At 45.1% G+C, this 17,808-nt stretch overlaps 1 protein-coding gene and 1 long non-coding RNA gene across 2 annotated transcripts in view; one reads left to right on the plus strand and one right to left on the minus strand.

Moving 5' to 3' along the window:
* LOC125946423 (uncharacterized) overlaps positions 1–17,808 on the minus strand; it is a 64,501-nt gene that overhangs the window by 41,967 nt on the left and 4,726 nt on the right. The window lies entirely within an intron of this gene.
* LOC119456164 (cytochrome P450 3A24-like) overlaps positions 1–17,808 on the plus strand; it is a 92,916-nt gene that overhangs the window by 18,061 nt on the left and 57,047 nt on the right. The window contains exons 5-11 of the mRNA XM_037717790.2: positions 1,536–1,652; positions 4,608–4,696; positions 4,826–4,971; positions 9,579–9,694; positions 9,768–9,912; positions 13,997–14,157; positions 16,854–16,945. Coding sequence (XP_037573718.1) covers positions 1,536–1,652; positions 4,608–4,696; positions 4,826–4,971; positions 9,579–9,694; positions 9,768–9,912; positions 13,997–14,157; positions 16,854–16,945 — 866 coding nt within the window. The remainder of the gene's footprint in view (positions 1–1,535; positions 1,653–4,607; positions 4,697–4,825; positions 4,972–9,578; positions 9,695–9,767; positions 9,913–13,996; positions 14,158–16,853; positions 16,946–17,808) is intronic.

Raw genomic sequence — 17,808 nt, forward strand, 5'->3', positions numbered from 1 at the left:
ACTAAAATTTGGGGCTGGGCAACTTGAAATTTGGGCTGGGTCAACTTGAAATTTTTGGGTGAGTGAAGTGAAATTTAGGGGTGGGCTAAGTTTAATGTCATCATCATCATCATCATCATCATCAGCCTATATTTATGTCCACTGCAGGACGAAGGCCTCTCCCTGCGATCTCCAATTACCCCTGTCTTGCGCTAGCGTATTCCAACTTGCGCCTGCGAATTTCCTAACCTCATCATCCCACCTGACTTTCTGCCGTCCTCGACTGCGCTTCCCTTCTCTTGGTATCCATTCTGTAACCCTAATGTTCCCTGGCAAGGGAACAAGAATTCAGGATCGCCAGTCAGCCTCTAGAATCTGTAAAGGAATATGTTTATCTAGGTCAATTACTCACAGGGGACCCTGATCATGAGAAAGAAATTTACAGAAGAATAAAATTAGGTTGGAGTGCATACGGCAGGCATTGCCAAATCCTGACTGGGAGCTTACCACTGTCGTTGAAAAGAAAAGTGTACAATCATTGCATTCTACCGGTGCTAACATACGGGGCAGAAACTTGGAGGTTAACAAAGAAGCTCGAAAACAAGTTAAGGACCGCACAAAGAGCAATGGAACGAAAAATCTTAGGAGTAACGTTAAGAGACAGGAAGAGAGCGGTGTGGATCAGAGAACAAACGGGGGTAGACGACATTCTAGTTGACATTAAGCGCAAGAAATGGAGCTGGGCAGGCCATGTAATGCGTAGGATGGATAACCGGTGGACCATTAGGGTTACAGAATGGAGTTTAATGTGGGGGTGAGCAAACTTGAAATTTGGCCCACCCCCCAATAAGAAGGTCCAGCCCAAATTTCAAGTTGGCCCAACCCCACATTTCAGTTAAGCCAACACCGAAACTTCAAGTTGACCCACCCCTAAATTTAACTTGCTACACACGCAAATTTCGAGTTCGCCCACCCCGAAATTCAAGATCTTACCCAACCCCAAATTTCAGTTTGCCTACCCCTGTCCAAAATTTCAAGTTGGCCCAGTTCTAAGTTTCAAGTTGGCTCCACACCACATTTCGGTTGGCCCACCCCTAAATTTCAGTTGGCCAGCCCACAAATTTCAAGTTGATCCACCGCCGAATTTCAGTTGTCCCACCCCAACTGTAAGCTTTCCCATGCATTTCCTATGGATCCCTATGTATCTCTACGGCTATAATATTTTAAATAATTGTTTATATTGTTCCTTATCGCTAATAATTCTACGAATCATCCACATTTACACTATCGTAACGATTACATGTCTGAACTTAGAAAATTACGAATCTTTGTACAAATATAAGACATTACAATTTTCGCGTGACGGAGCTGGGGTACTCGCCAAAGAATGCTTGCCCATTAATACATTTATCTTCGATACTGCATAGCCCTGGTAGATAGGGTGTTGCAGTGCCGCTTTGAATTGTGCATGGTGAGGAACTCTGTCGGGATGTACTCTCTCAATGGGACAAAAATGCTATTTTGCGTGGTTTTATCCATAACTTTTTGCATTGCAGACATTCGCCTCTTATGACCCTTTGCTGGACAACATGATGAGCATCGCCCCTGTTGAACAGTGGAGGAAGATTCGACCAGCTGCGAGTCCAGCATTCTCCACTGGGAAGCTGCGAAAGGTGATCAGTCTTGTCTCTATCATGTCGTGACATTGCGCACACAGATGTTTTATGGTGGCATTGTCTGAACTGACGCAGCAAGGGTGTGCTCAAATTCTGGCCAGCATTGAAGTTGGTCTCCATATAATGCTAAGTAGGAAGACAGTTTACACAGAATGTATTGAAAAAGATTTGAAAGATATCTCTGCAACTTGACATCACGTCGCGTCGTCAAGAAAAGCTAAGAAGCCACGTATTGTCGGTGTAAGTTTGAACGCTTACATTGAGCGTGTAAGAAAGCATGACTGCGGCTTCATGCGTGCAGGTGACTTTCCTGTCGTGTTTCAAAGCATTTCGCGTAGTCGTCAGCTTGTGTGTACAGCAAAGTATATAGGCTACATCGTTTTTGACGTCAACGCTGTCTTCGCGAAGCTGTCACGTTTGCTTGCTAAGCAGAATTGGAACGAGAGTGACTATTGTCCGCTTAGCTGTCTATTTAGACGTCTACGGCGAGTATTGGAAGACAGCCCACTAACACTTAGCATCATTTACTAATTTCTGCATCAAAGGAAAGAATACAAAGACGCCATTGTTATATAGATAGCAATGCACATGAGTGCATGGTGTGATATGTATCAGAAACGTTCGTTCAGTGAATGCTTCAAGCAAACTGAGACAAAAACTGCAGTCTATAAAATTAACAGCGGCAGAAAAGTTGAGAATAGCTTTCTTTTTATAAAGAGTGGGGAAAGTTGCTACTACTCTGAGGAGACAGGGAGGATGCAAATTATCTTAAATATGTTTGTTCAGCCGTATGAAAAAACAAAAGTGACTAAGCTATTCAAGAAAACAACAAGTATATATTTTTTTGGTGCACTGAAACTAACGCAAAATGTTAAAAAAAAGAAACGCAGACGCCTGGCGAACTTGCAAACGCCTTTTACTTCTTTTTATGTTTGCACAATGAGTGCAGACGAGCACGTTTAAATATTCTGGAAGTCAAGCCACAGTCGACAAACAATTGAGGGCTTTAGTACAAATACCACCAGCTAAGATGAATGTTTCTTATAATGAATGAAAAGCTTGCCGGCTGCTTTATGGTGGACGTACGTAAACATCAGCGGTAAGGATGCTTTTCCTTGCGTCCTTTGAGCTGCTGCTGACGTAATATTGCAGCAGCTAAAGCAAGACACTCCACTCCTGTATTTGAATATATGCAGGAATATAGATACAATAGGCTTGAATTTTATTCCAGTAATGAAACACAGAAACAAACAAACAAAAATAGCATCACCTTACGCGGTCACTGTTTGATACCACCACAAAAGAGCTAACTGGACCCTCTAGCTATACCATTCTGTTGTTTGTATACCTTCAAGAAACCACCACTTGCTTTGAATGATTACAGATGAAAATAGCGTGTTTGATAACACTGTTGTTTGTGAACAATATGCGCATTAAAAACTTTTCTTTGCAATATACCTAAGGCGTGTTCTCTTTTGCCGAGCTGACATTGGATAATCATGTTGATCTCGACGCAGCAACTACACTAAAATATCTAACGCGGTTGTTTTCATCAGGCAGACCTCAACACTAAACATCAGACGTTCAGCTGACCGTAACACTAAGTCTCAGAAGGATTTGAGCACGAGCCTAGTTTGTACGGATCATTCATTTTAAACAGCGCCAAAAAACATGGACGAGAAAGAGGATACGTCCAGCGCTGTCAGAACGAATGAATTAATAAACTTTTATTACCCTTTTTAAAAAGGGGAGGGGGAGGTTTGTCAGAAGGGTTTGCGCGCAAGCTAGTTGTTACGGGTCATTCTTTTTAAACAGCGCCTAAAGAAACACGTACAAGGAAGAGCACGCGACCAGCGCCCCAGCGCTGATCCTGTGCTGTTCCTTGTCCGTGTTTTTTGGCGCAGTTTAAAATGCAAGTAACACTAAGGCTCGCAGTAAGCAAGAACATGGAACATTTTTGAGGCTCGAATGTTTCTAGAATTCCGTTTTGGACAATGCTATTTAATCAAATGTGTTTCACTGAAATACACATGCGCTAAAAGATTTTTTTCTTGGATTAAAAAGTGTGTGAACTACATGTTCACGGGGTTTCTGAGTTTTCTCTCTACTAAAAGCCTCGCGGTGATGGCGGGCGTGATGGTGTTGCTACAGGCTGGGCTAGCTTGGTATACTTGTTAATACTATACGATATATCTAAATTCTGTAAATAGACTTCCCTGCATACCTTACTTGCCCTGACCAAAATGGCTGTGTGCCTGCTAGCAGCTCTGCGAAAGCTGAGACATGCGGTCTGAAAGCTGTCAAGAAGAGGTGTGTGGAGGAGTGCACTTACGGGTTTTGAATTTGGCACATTGCTTCGCCAGAGTGTCTCCATCTATGTCATGAATTTATGTCCACTATGATATTGTCACGAATGCTGTTTTCTCGCGGTCTCTTTCGTCTACTTCTATTTCAATCAAGTCAGCCTCTCCAGAAATGGGAGAAGAATGCGTGACACAAACACTTGTGTTAAAATAGCTCCAATAAACCATAGACCATTCAACCAGCGTGAGGTCAGCGCCACATATATACAAAATGCATATACTTGGAAAGGCTAAACTTGTTTTGCAAATTACCATATAACATCTTTTTAAGGATTTTAATAAGTGGTTTATATTGCAGATGCCTACAAACTAATCAAGTCGGAACTTGACAGTGAACTGCACAGAGCATACGACAGCTTTTGTAAAGAACCTGTTTACTTGTGCACTTTACCTTCTTCGAATCTAATGTTGTTCATGATTACAAAATTAAAAAGTTACTAAGAGAACTAAACGCATTTGGGAACAATTTTTACTGCATTTGCACGCGCTCTTAAATTTTTCGGACGTAATTAAAACAAGTGCTTTAATCGGCGCAGGATATTTTTCTTCCGGCTGGAAACCTTTATTCGGTATTTATTAACGAATGCAGATGAATTACTTGATCGAGGACTGCGCAGTAACGACTGCAGAACACCTAAAAAAGGCAGCATCCAATAGAGAAGACATCGATGTCAAACAGTAAGTGTCCACACGTTCTGAGAAAAAACAAAGGAATTACTGGACCTAGCATGAACTCGCACACCTCTCCCGGTATTTTACATAGTGCCTTAAGTGCATACCGTCGGCTCGTTCGTTTCTGCTACGTAGGTTCTTTGGTAACTACACCCTGGATGTCATTGCGAGGTGCGCTTTCGCAACAAGGCTGGACTCGCACTCTGACCAGACCAACGAATTCGTCACCAGATCGAGGCAGGCCTTCTCTGGACGCATCACACCACGCCTTTTCCTTTTCTGTGAGTGGTGTGTTATAACTACGTCATTGGTGTTGGGCGTGTAGCTTGATGTGCGCATGATTGCGACAATTGAATACATGAATATTTTCAAAACGGGTTAAAAAGCAGCTTGGACACTCTAAAATCACAACGTCTTGTTCAGGAAGGTTAAAGATAAATTTAGCGGTTCTGATCAAGACTTCGTAAAATTATGCAGTTCAGTTATCAAATGAAGCCGTTAGACAATGAATTACAAAAGAACTGAGGTGTTCACTTATTTAAGTGTAGAAATATTCTGGAAAATAAGGGTAATGAAGTGGACAAAAAGACAAAGCCTGCCGCCGGTATGAGCTGAGCCTACATCTGAGCATCTGAGCCTACATCTGAGCATCTGAACATACATCCGAGAAACTGAGACATTTGTCTGTATGATTTGTCTATATATCTGTATTAAGACGTGGGAGGTTTAGCCAATGTGACTCACGGCCATGGCGGTGGATGTGAAACAGCTTTTCAGCCGCAGGCGTCTCGCAAATAGTGAACTTTAGAACACCCACGCGCACACACACACACACACACACACACACACACACACACACACACACACACACACACACACACACACACACACACACACACACACACACACACACACACACACACACACACACACACACACACACACACACACACACACACACACACACACACACACACACACACACACACCGCCGATAATGTCGCCGCCAGTGGTTTTTAAGCGAAGCTTTAACGTACAAGTGTCGGTGGTGGTGGTGGTGGTGGTGGTGGTGGTGTCACGTTGAAAAGTGGGCCAATCCTGGCGATGTGCAGAAAGAGTCCAAGCTCAATGGCACATCCGGGAGCAAAAAGAAAGAGAAACAGAAAGAAATAGACAGAGAAAGAATAAGAGAGAAAGAAAGATGGAGAGATAGTAAGATAGAAGGAGAGATAGAAAGAAAGAGAGAATTAAAAAGAGAGAGCGAAATAGATAGAAAGAAAGAGAGAGAGAGAAAGAAAGGGAAAGAGAGAGAAGGAAAGAGAGAGAGAAAGAGAAGGACAGAAATAGAAAGATAAATAGAGGGAGAGAAAGAAAGAAACAAAGAAAATCGCCACGCAGGTCAGATACACACACGACAAGCTTTTAAGCGAAGCTTTATAGGCTCACAACTGTTGGTGGTGGTGGTGTCACGCTGAAAAGTGGGTCGATTCTGGCCGTAGTGCCGAAAGGGTCCAAGCTCAATGGCACATTCCAGGGACAAAAAAGAAAGAGAAAGAGAGAGAGAGAGAGAAGGGAAGAAAGAGAGAAAGAAAAAGAGAGAAAGATAGAGAGAGATAAAGAAATGAAGAGATAGCGAAAGAGAGAGAGAGAAGGAAAGCTGGAGAGAGAGAAAGACAGAAAAAAAGAGAGAGAAAGAAAGAGCAACAGAGATAGAGAAAGAGAGAAAGAAAAAGATAAGGAATCAAAGAAAGAAATTCATCACGAAGGTCAAATACACACACGGCAAGCTTCGTTTACCCCGATTTTCTCGACAGGGGAAGGGCTGATGATTTTTTGGTTCGAACACCTTAAAGAAAGAAAAGCACAGAAGTTAATTTAATCATGTCACTATAGCTTAATAATATGTCAAAGGCTTACATTATTTCCAAGAAACACCAAAGCATTGTATTTCCAAATTAAACTAGTTACATTAAATAACGTCTTAGTTACAAAGTTTACGGCACAAGTTTGTATCGGAAGGTTGAGCGGAATTGTCTTAAACCTCTAGTTCCATGCTTGTACATTTCAAGGAGACCATGTAAACCTAAATAACTGGAGACAAGTTATTCGTTCACGTTACCAGATTACGCACGCATCCCTGCGAAGCGCGGCTCACAGTACAACCCTGCTGTGACGTAGTAACGTGGCGCAAAATGAAGCCTGGCTATACGGTTTGATAAAGCTGTCCATTTCGCCTCTGCTGCTGACATATCTATGAATTCAATCTGGAGTTCCGCACAGAGTCAATAGCAAGAATTGGACGACGCCTAAGCCTCGCCTATGAGTGGAACGCGATAGCCTTCAAAGATCCCTGACCACTTCTCACGCGTCCCGGCAGCTGCAGCTTATGTAACCGTAATCTTTACCGGTAAACGCTGGTGGCGAACGCTATGCACGAAGGCGAACTCTCTTGTAGAAAGCCGGCGTCTTGCGTGGGCCGATCGCGGAAGTTGTGGACAGCCGCGCCAAAAAAACAAAAACAAAAAAAAACATAATTTTCAGGTTTGTGCTATTGTTTCGCACTTTTATTATTTCATTCTGAGATGATTTAACATAGAAGGCATGGGCTGTCGGTGTTTTAACGTGAGAGCATTAAGGGCCCCGTGTCGCAGAAAATCCGGCGTCGGCGTCGGTGTCCGTGGCGGAAAAAACATCCGCGCTCCGCGTGTCGGAAGGTGTTATAACGAAGGAGAAAATCATCCCGAACCAGTCCGACCGCGCAGGCCTTCCACGTGGTGCAAGGTTTTGGTGAACAAAAATTTAATTTCTCACAGTGAAATCCGTCAGAAAAATGGTAAAGTACGACTTAACCACAACCTACAGATATGGTGGCGTCGGACTGTAATTTGAATGTACGATAAAACATAATTTTGTTTCGAAGAAACTCAAACAGAAACCCCTTTTCCAGCATTTCTACCATACCAACACGACGCGCTAGGTTAATTTACTTGCCAAAATTCTATCCAGATGGCGCTCGCATCCTCGGCAGGTTAAAGTCCCAAGCGCTAAAACGGCGCTTGTATGTAGGCTCCCTACGGCAGGGCGAATTGGGACATCGCCTGCCTAATGCGGTTTGGCCACCCGCGCGCGTCGGGGCAATAGCAAACAATTATTAAAATAGTAAAAAATTGCTAGGGCCTTCACATTTTAATATAACACGACCTATATTGCCCCTGGAAAAATGTCTTCCCAGCAATGCACTTCCGTTTAAAAGCGAAGCCGGGTTTAAAGGGATCGGTGTAAGCTTGGTCTTTGTAAGCTGGCTTTCCCACGTTCCGTGTTGCGGTGAAGCCCACTGAAACAAAAATGCGATGCGAACGCGGCCCGATAACGCTATCGCACTCCACTCTTAAAGGCTAAGCCTAAAGGGAAGCTGAAGAGGTTTTAAAATTTGAAGATTTACTGGGGTTTGGAAGGCTGACACAGTATAAATTCCTGCAGTTATTTTCTTGATTATGCGCGTAGCAGCGCCGCAATCGTGGTTTAAACTTCGGTCGAAGCTCCGCCCCCTTCGCGCGGTAAGCGTAGCGGCGAAAGACCGGGAGCGAGGATGACGTCAATACAGGGGTCACGTGAGCGCTCTCTTCGGATCACGCTCCTCACCGATACCTAAGATGACGTCACGATCGTCTTTGGCATCAGAGCCGGTTAAACGACCCGCGGTGTCTCCCGCAGAAGCTGCAGCTTGGTTTTGCTAAATTAAAACAACTAGTGGTGACTTCTGGCCTGTTAAACTAGGATTTTCGTATTCAGGGGGTGAAAAACTGTAATAATTAGTTGAAAGCTCACTTTTTTTTTTGAAAAGTGATTCAGCTGCCCTTTAAGCATGCTCCAATGTTTTGTTTCATGACATTTCTTTGTGCGCTGTCATTCTCATAATGCGTAAAAATACATTTGTCAAAGAATGTAATACAAGGTATAAGCAACTTTAGTGATAGAATGGTGTTGTAATATAACCCGCAAATATCGCAGGTCATGTCTATAAGGCGTGGCATATACGTATACATAAATATACACGGGAATTCTTGCGCGCGGAATGCCGACCCCGGATTTTCTGCGACACGTGGTCCTTAACGATATAGCGTTAATACGATCGTGGGAAGAGAGAAGTGCAACGATAGCTTCATTTTACGGCACGCTTTTACGCCACCCAGGGGCTGCCGCCCTCTGTCTACTTTGTGTCTACTGCGTGTGCGCGCGCGTGCATGTGTGTGTGTGTTCCTACTTTCTAGGCAGGACGTGGCTCTCCCTTGCGGCAATGGTGCACGCATCGTTCGGTTTGAAGTAAACATAAAAAATCTGAACACTGGTTTTGCAGCTTATACAGTTTTCGATAGTTCACCGCATTAAACAGCCATAATATAGGTTAGAGCTTAGTTACGTTTATTTCCCACGACACGAACGAAATGTGATGCGGAAGATAGGAGGTAAATGAGCGTTACGATATCTTGATTAGCCCTACCCTTCTGCTGATTGTCCCCTGGCACGTATTCAAGCTTGGTAGCGAAAACATTCACATGGGCAGCGGCCCATCAAAAGCGTTAAACAAATTTACTGGGCGAGAAGTACTGAAAAAGAAAGAAAGAAAGGGAAAAAGAGAGAAACAAACAAACAATTCAAGATAAGTAGTGAGTTTCAATAAGCAAAAAATTTTTATCAGTTTCTCTAACGTCCTTGTCTATTATTACGGACCACTTTGCTCTAAATCCTTTCTGATACCTGGAAGAGCAATAATGCGTATAAATATCAGTTTCTGTTAATCCGCGTTTTCTATTGTTCGTATAACAAAAAAAAAAGAATCGTTATTCCTGCTCTCTAGCAAACCTGAATTTTTACATTTACATTTCAGTCGTATTCCCAGCACTCGCAAAGATGCTAAGACTTCGACCCTTCAACTCGGACATTTTTCTGTACTTCAAGCAGATATGTCAAAACATCATTAAGGGTCGACAGGACAAACAATCGGTAAGTGGCACTTCCTCGGCGTCCAGAAAGCAATCCTTGCATGCTTGCCATTGACCGCCTTTCTGTTCATTAGCGCCACGAAGACTTTCTGCAGTTGATGATGGATGCTCAGGAAGGAAATCTTGGCTCTACTTCGGAAAATACCACTGAGCGTGACAATGAGCTCTTCAACCTCGGTTCAGACGTGAAGCCAGATACTTCGTTTTCGTCGAACAAGAGTAAGGCGATATTGATCTGTTTTAAAAAGGTCCTGAACTAGCCCTCGGGCTTGTTGAAAAAACACAGTGCGCGGATAACATATGCTGCTGTGAAACTTTCAGGCAAATTTCGCAGTCGTGCGTGCCGCATGGAGCTCGCAAGTGGAGCGCGAAGTCACCTGTTTCCCAAACACACTGTTTTCAACACAAGCCTGCTCCTCACTCTTTTCGAGCTTGTATATTTCGTCTTATAGCAGATTCCCATACGCAGCTGCTATTGGCCAATAGCTGATATCAATCGAGAGGGGTATTTGCATGAGTGTGCTTCTTCATATACTGTGAATGTGTGTTTATTGACGTAGTTTAATACACAAGCAGAAGTAAGCGAAAATCTGCGTTTTTAATTTCGACAGGAATTACATATCTCCGAAAGTACGACTATCGTACTATCGCCGACTATCATATCCTAACGCTCAGCCACGCGTGCCTGTGTAGGAATGAAACTTTGACCCAACTGCTTATAAATGTAGCAGCCGTTGGGTCTCACTAATTTTGATTAGTTTTGAACACTCAACTAGCCTCGGACCACGCGAAACTTAAGGTCAGACGCCACGCATGCTTGCCAGCGCCTGCTGACTGCTGACCACTCCTGGATAGACACCTTGCCAAACGCCGCTTCGTACTGTAGTATTGAGAACGCTTCAAAGTGCACAAGTTGTATGTGGCTAATATCCATCAGTCAAGTTTTCGCAGGGCAAAGCCGGTCCGCAGAACCAGCATTTCCTCTATTTTTTCACCACGTAGCACGGCAAGAATACAGCAAATGAGCGCGTGCGTGCACTCCAGCCCTGAGGTGCACAAAGCAAATGCTGCACATACGCACTATTGGTGCACATAGCTACGGTATGCTGCGTAGCGTATATACCGCGGCTAACACGGCTTTCCGCGATGAGCTCGCTCGATGAGAGCATTGTGGCTCGCTGGGGGCCATCGCGTTTGGAGCGCCGTAGGTGTCAAAATCGCAAATAGTGCCGTTTACGTGAACATCCAAAATCAATGTTCAACTGCGCGCCAAGGTGACGTTCAGTAGGCGGAGCGTTGTGGGCCCGCACCACTCCACCGTAGCATTCGTAGTGCAAGACATTGAAGAAGGCATTGCTCTCCTCAAGAGACTCCTCAAGAGGGTCACTAGCAGAAAAAACGGAATGAGGGAGGCGAGTCTCACACGACTCATAAACTCTTTTGTCATGTGCTAGATTGCGTACGTCGCGGCATTCCACAGCTGGTACAAGAGAGGAGAAAGCAAGAACAACGTCGTCATCCGCAGGGTGTACAAGATAGCACTGGGTCTACCCCAGTCCACCAGCACGCACCGCTTGCTCCAGCTCGGCCTTCACAACACGCCGAGGGAAATTGCCGAGACGCAGCGTACTTCACAACTATAAATATTAGCGGGCACGAGAGCAGGACTCCAGATCATAGAAAGTCTCGACATCCGTTACCACACACAACAGGGACAGAAAGTCGCCGTTCCGGACGCGATCAGACAAACGCTAAGAGTCGACCCGATTCCACGGAACGTCCACCCGGAACACAACCGGGACAGAAGCGTGGCCAGGGCCAGAGCACTCCGCCCCACCCATATGGAGACGAACCGGGGACACGGTTCCTTGACGCCGAGGAATACGCAGAACGCTCGCGATTCGTGGTTGCGGTCGTTGATTCGAAAGGCACAATGCGCATATCGGCAAGTGTAGCCTGCGCGCGCGCAGTATAGAAGCGGAGGAAGCGGCGGTGGCACTCGGCCCTCGCGGATCCGACGTGCACGACGGTTCTCTGCGACTCACGAAAAGCAGTCAGAAACTTCGCCGAAGGATGGATCTCACGGAGAGCGGCCCGAGTGCTGTGCAATCGCCATGTCCAACGGGAGGTAGAATTTCAAACCAGAATCCAATGGTTCCCAGCGCACATGGGAGAAGTATCAGACACGCATCGCAACCGAAACGAGACGACACACTCCAAGGCGCGCGAGCTCGCGAACCGCGCCGGCGACGGTCGTCCATGGGACAACACCAAAGACTACTTGGCAAGCTACAACGAAATTACCAAGGCCCTCTGCCTGGCCCGCCGACCCTCCCCTCAGCCCAGCGACAAGCTGGACAGGGCGCAGGCGGTGGCCTTCAGACAACTGCAGACGCTAACGTACCCTAGCCCGGCACAATACCACAGACTCTTCCCCAGTGCATACCCGACAAATATATGAAAGGTCTGCCACACTGTGATAGCCACTTTACCTCACATGCTCTGGGACTGTAACGAGAACCCGCACTGTGCTAACTCCTGAACCCTTCCTCCGCGGTGGGCCGCTGCCTTGCACAGTCCCAGCCTTGGCGATCAACTCTGGGCCGTCCAGCAAGCCCGGGAGGCGGCGGCGAGGAAACACCTCGACTTCCCCACGTGGGTGTTCTAAGGCCCCGTCGGCAAAAGCTCTGCAGGACTATCAATAAAATCGTTACCAACCAAATAGTCTACTGTAACTTCAAATGCATTTCTCGACTTTGGTAAAAAGTGCTTAACTGTACAAAACAACCCGTAGACTCTACAGCACAAATGAAGGACAGCGACCATTACAAGAGAGGAGGATACAATAAAGTGAATGTTAATAAGGATATAGGTACGATTATCTGTTTGCAGCGCGTGAATAACACAATTCACCGAAAGATTTTCGCCATCCGTGTTGTTCAAGCCCTTGTGACTATGCGCTGAGCGCTTTAGAGGGACGCTAAAGAGCGAAATAGGTTGACCTGTAGTAAATTACATTTCTAAAACACTAAAACAGAGCATTTTTATCGTTGGTGAGGGGAAACTATAATTCACAAATGGCGCAAGAACGATAGACGGGCAGAGACGTCACCCTGAAGTTCCCACACTAACTCAACGTGACGTCATGGATATTGATGGCGTCTGCTTGGCCTATAGTTGATTACTTATCGGTAAAGATGGACTACAATGTAATGTAAACGAACCAACCACCGAACTGAAAAAACGTTCTGAGAACTTATACCGGGTCACAATGACAAAAAAAAAAAAAAAAAAACGAAATTCATGACGTCACAATGACGCATGAGGGCTCGGTGTACCGGCGAGAAGGAAGGAAGGAAAGAGTGGAGAAGGAAAGGCAGGGAGGTTAGCGAGTTCAGCACAACCGGTTTGCTACCTTACACATGGGAGTGGGATGAGGGGGAATGAAAGACGGGGAGGAGAGAGAGAGAGAGAGAGAGCACAGCACAGCACACTCATCGTCAGTCTCAGTGTGTCACTCTTGCTTGGTACGTGACATCACTGTCACAGCCTGTTGTCCAAGCCCGTTTCTTTTAAAAACCTGTAATCTTAGTCGCCTTCACCTGTAATCTGTAACCTGTAATCTGTAACCTGTAATCTGTAACCTTAGTCGCCTTCAGCTGCGATGTCTTCTGGTACCGGCGAGAAATTACTGAAACGGAAGTTTGGTCATCATTTTTCGCTTGTAATAAATAACCTATTATCACAAAATTAACTAAAGTAGAGTTCTCATAGAAAACTTGATATGCCTGGACTAATTTGAAGTTTCTCCTTAGTGTTCCTTTAATAAAACGGATGCAAAAACACGTTGTTATCAAATAGTGTCCAGTGCGTGGATTGGAACTTTGCAGTATGCTTCACGATACTCAGCGATGATTACAAGCATTTATATTACAGAACTAAATGAGAGTTCGGTGACAATATCTGCAACCTTTAAGAATTTAGAAGCAGCAATCACTATGCTAATGCCATGAACCGAACGGAAAGCAGTAAGCCTCCATACACAAGTCTCCTTAGGTAAAAAAAAAAAAAAACACAAAAAAACGAGAAAAAAAAAAACATGACCTATGGCTAATGAGTCAGTTATTGTGAGTGAAAGCGCAGAGTCAACCAAAATCAGATCAATTGTTTTGAGGCGCTATTCTACAGTACAGATGGGTTCAGCGTTTCTCTGTATATTTCTCACTACGTGTAATTTGTTCGTAGTTCTGGTGATTAACGAAACCATTTCTATGACACTGTCGACGTAATTATTTTCTTTCAGGATTGACAGAGGACGAATCAATGGCGCAGTGCATACTGTTCTTCATCGCTGGCCAGGACACAACCTCAACTGTCATCTCGTACACACTGTACTTGCTAGCAATCCATCCCGACGTGCAGGAGAAGCTGAGGGAGGAAGTGGACGAGTGTTTCAAGGTTCACGTAAGCAGTCCGAGTTCCTTTTTTTCTTATTACATGGACCGATCAACGCTTTCGCGTACTGACTTTACCAATTGTTTATCATTCATTAGCAGATCCCCACTGAAAATACCCCGTATTCCCCATAACTCCTATATCCAATAACATCATATGACATATAGGAAAAACTGGTTTCTATATGGGATCCTATATGTTTCATATCGTATTATTGGATATGGGAGTTATGGAGCATATGGATTTTTCAGTAGGGATATATCATGAAGTCGTGAGTTATTCATAGCTGCATTTCACCAGAAGCCCAACTTTTAGCTATTGCAGTGCCGAAACAGCCGGAGTCAATGTTTATTGACGGGAGACCACTCTGCAGCTACCTGCCGTGATGGCTGGGTGGCTGGGCCCTGGGTCTACCCCCCTCCCCGCCCTCTCCTTGCTATGGGCCTGATGAAGGCTATCTTAGAGGAAGACAAAGCGCTGCACTTTGGAGTCGATCACAAAGTTTAGCTAGATTGTACTAGATGGGAGTGGGTCCAACGCCGGCTCCCCGCTCAGGCTTTTTTTTTTTTTATTGAAAAATTGGTGGCGCCAACCGTCGCTTTCACCCGAACGAGCGGCCCCGCGCGCCGGCCGGATGCTTGTCGCGTCGGAAACCCTGCCGCTGGTGCATGGAGCTTTGACAGGCGGATACTCGGTGGCGGCAACACTGATATTATTCCCCACCGATCAATTGTAAATAAAATGGAAAAAGAGCAGCGAAAGAATGCAAACGCCGCAACAACGACGGTGCGTCGAGCCGACAACAGCTACTCAAACCGTGAGCTCGCCTCGGTCAAGGAGCGCTGCCGAAACAGCCGGAGTCAATGTTTATTGACGGGAGATTGACGGGAGAATAAGGCGACGGCAGCGCCGCCGCAATTTCAACATTTGTTGTTTGTTTTACCCTCTGCGCTTGCCAAGGCGTCCACTGGACCCAATCCCATTCTAGTACACTCTAGTTCAGCTATGGACGTATTAGGAGCGTTTAGTATAGCTGAGCTACGGGGGGCCTTTAAAAGCCGTTTTGTATGGCTATTGTCGCTGTCGAACCATTCATTAATTTATGAAAGATTATTTTTAGGGGCGAAGCTCCTTAGGGTTTGGGTCTGTCCCTCCTCTGTAGTATGTAGTAGTAGTAGTAGTCGTCGTCGTCGTCGTCGTCGTAGTAGTAGTCGTCGTCGTCGTAGTAGGTAGCCACGTCTACTTTTATGAAGAAAAAAAAAATTCCAAAAGTTGTGTCCGTAGCGCGGAATCGAACCAGGGACCCCTCGCTTCCGAACGCGTGGCGCTAACCACTACGCCACGAAGCGCACATGGACACACGCACCACGATGACAATATTTTACCCAAATTTAACGAAAGACTGCGCGTTTCTAACGCGTTTGTGCTAGCGCGTTACGGCCCGTGTAAGAAGCTGGTGTAAGACGCTGTGGCCTCTCCCCCTTACTAGAGAGTACTGCACGTTTCTAACGGGTTTGTGCTAGCGTCCCCTTAAGCGGGAGATGGTGCAATTATAATGAAGGGCGCTGTTATAAAATAGGAATGACGTCACATATGGCGCGTGTCATTGGTGGAAGTCAACCGTTCGATTTAGTGCGGCGAGACTGGGCGAATTACACGGAAGATTCACGGTTTACCGATGATTCCCTCCGGAGCTTCGCCCACTCATCATCATTATACCCGTGGATATGCGGTGTTTTTAGGAGCGAAGCTCCTTAGGGTGTGGGTCTGTCCCTCCTTTGTAGTAGTCTTCGTCGTCGTCGTAGTAGGTGGGCACGTCTACTTTTATGAAAAAAAAAATTCCGAAAGTTGTGTCCGTAGCGCGGAATCGAACCAGGGACCCCTCGCTTCCGAACGCGCGGCGCTAACCACTACGCCACGAAGCGCACATGGACACACGCACCACGATGACAATAAATACCGAACATTAACGAAAGACTGCGCGTTTCTAACGCGTTTGTGCTAACGCTAAGAAGCTGGTGTAAGACGCTGTGGCCTCTCCGCCTTACCCCCGTATTCATAAACGCTGATGGCGTCGGCAAACGCGGTGCACGTTCCGGCATGTGTAAACGGCTGCGTAAGACGCTGTGGCCTTTCCCCCTTACTAGAGAGTACTGCACGTTTCTAACGCGTTTGTGCTAGCGTCCCCTTAAGCGGGAGATGGTGAAATTATATTGAAGGGCGCTGTTATAACATAGGAATGACGTCACATATGGCGCGTGTCATTGGTGGAAGTCAATCGTTCGATTTAGTGCGGCGAGACTGGGCGAATTACACGGAAGATTCACGGTTTAACCATGATTCCCTCCGGAGCTTCGCCCACTCATCATCATTCACCCCGTGGATATGCGGTGTTTTTTTATGTCAGCGGTGAGCGAACAGTAGGATGTTAGCCAATATACCTTGTTTCGGAGACCCTACACTTTAGGAACGAGCGTACAGAGTTCTCCCCACTAATTAATCGAGTGAAATAAGATATATATATGGCTTTGCAGGACGTCCAAAGTTCTGTTGTCTATGTTTGGAAAGTCAAATTTTTCGGCATTCATGAAAGTGCAAGTCGGCGCATTTGAAAAAACAAAACAAAAAACATCAAGCATACTTGAAAGTGGCAATCTCTCTGGCTTCCCTTCAATGATACGCTGTTATTTTCTGTATTGCATCAGGGTGAACACCCCAACCTGGACGTGGTCACAAAGCTCAAGTACCTTCACTGCGTTGTCTCCGAGTCTCTTCGAATGTATCCTCCAGCGACACGGTAAGAACATTCACTGAACTGTCTCGTTGCAGATCGAGTGAATGCAGATGATTGCAAATCGATTTTTTATTGATACTACAATCCCAGGAAGACATTTTCGCAGGGTGGGCGTAAAGTTACAAGCACGGATTAAATATTTACAAAAAAGCCAGGAAGAACAAAGGCCGCAAATGATGAGTAAGTAAACAAAATGGATCAGCATTAGAGACAAAAAATGATGGAAGTGCAACATAGGAGTAGACATAGGAGTACAGTAGAGTTTATGGCATATCTTAATTATTCAAGAACACATAAAATATTGGGTGAATAGAATAATACAAAATGTAAGGGACATAAATTTGATAACAATAAGAAGTTAGTAATTATATGGGCAACAGGGAATGAATACATCAGAAAATAAATGTTAATGGACACTGAGGCTTCTGGTGAATGACGTCAGATATTGCTGTAGCACTTGATCGTTAGTAAGCCGATTCCATTTGTAGCCGTTAGTAAGCCGATTCCATTTGTAGCCGTTAGTAAGCCGAATTTATTGGAAGTGTCTGCCGAAGAGTAGAGGGCGGCTAATGACCATCCTTGATCTGACGCAAGTCAGGTCGGCCCCATACACTGTTGCAGAATGGCAGTATAATACCTGAATATAATGTCGCAAAAGGTTTTTACATGTTAATAGAACAAATTTGAAAGGAACTGCTGGTGGGAGAGGATAAAATTTTAAAGCCTGCAACCTTGCAGCAACCCTATATAATGAGAAATTACCTGATGTATGGAAGTATTTTAAGATAGAAATGGCAAGTATCAAATCGGTTACACTTGATTTGATAGTATCTATTTCAAACTCTTGTCGGCTCGTTATCATTTAT

This window comes from Dermacentor silvarum, chromosome 6, assembly GCF_013339745.2.
Source record: "Dermacentor silvarum isolate Dsil-2018 chromosome 6, BIME_Dsil_1.4, whole genome shotgun sequence".
Lineage (NCBI taxonomy): Eukaryota > Metazoa > Arthropoda > Arachnida > Ixodida > Ixodidae > Dermacentor > Dermacentor silvarum.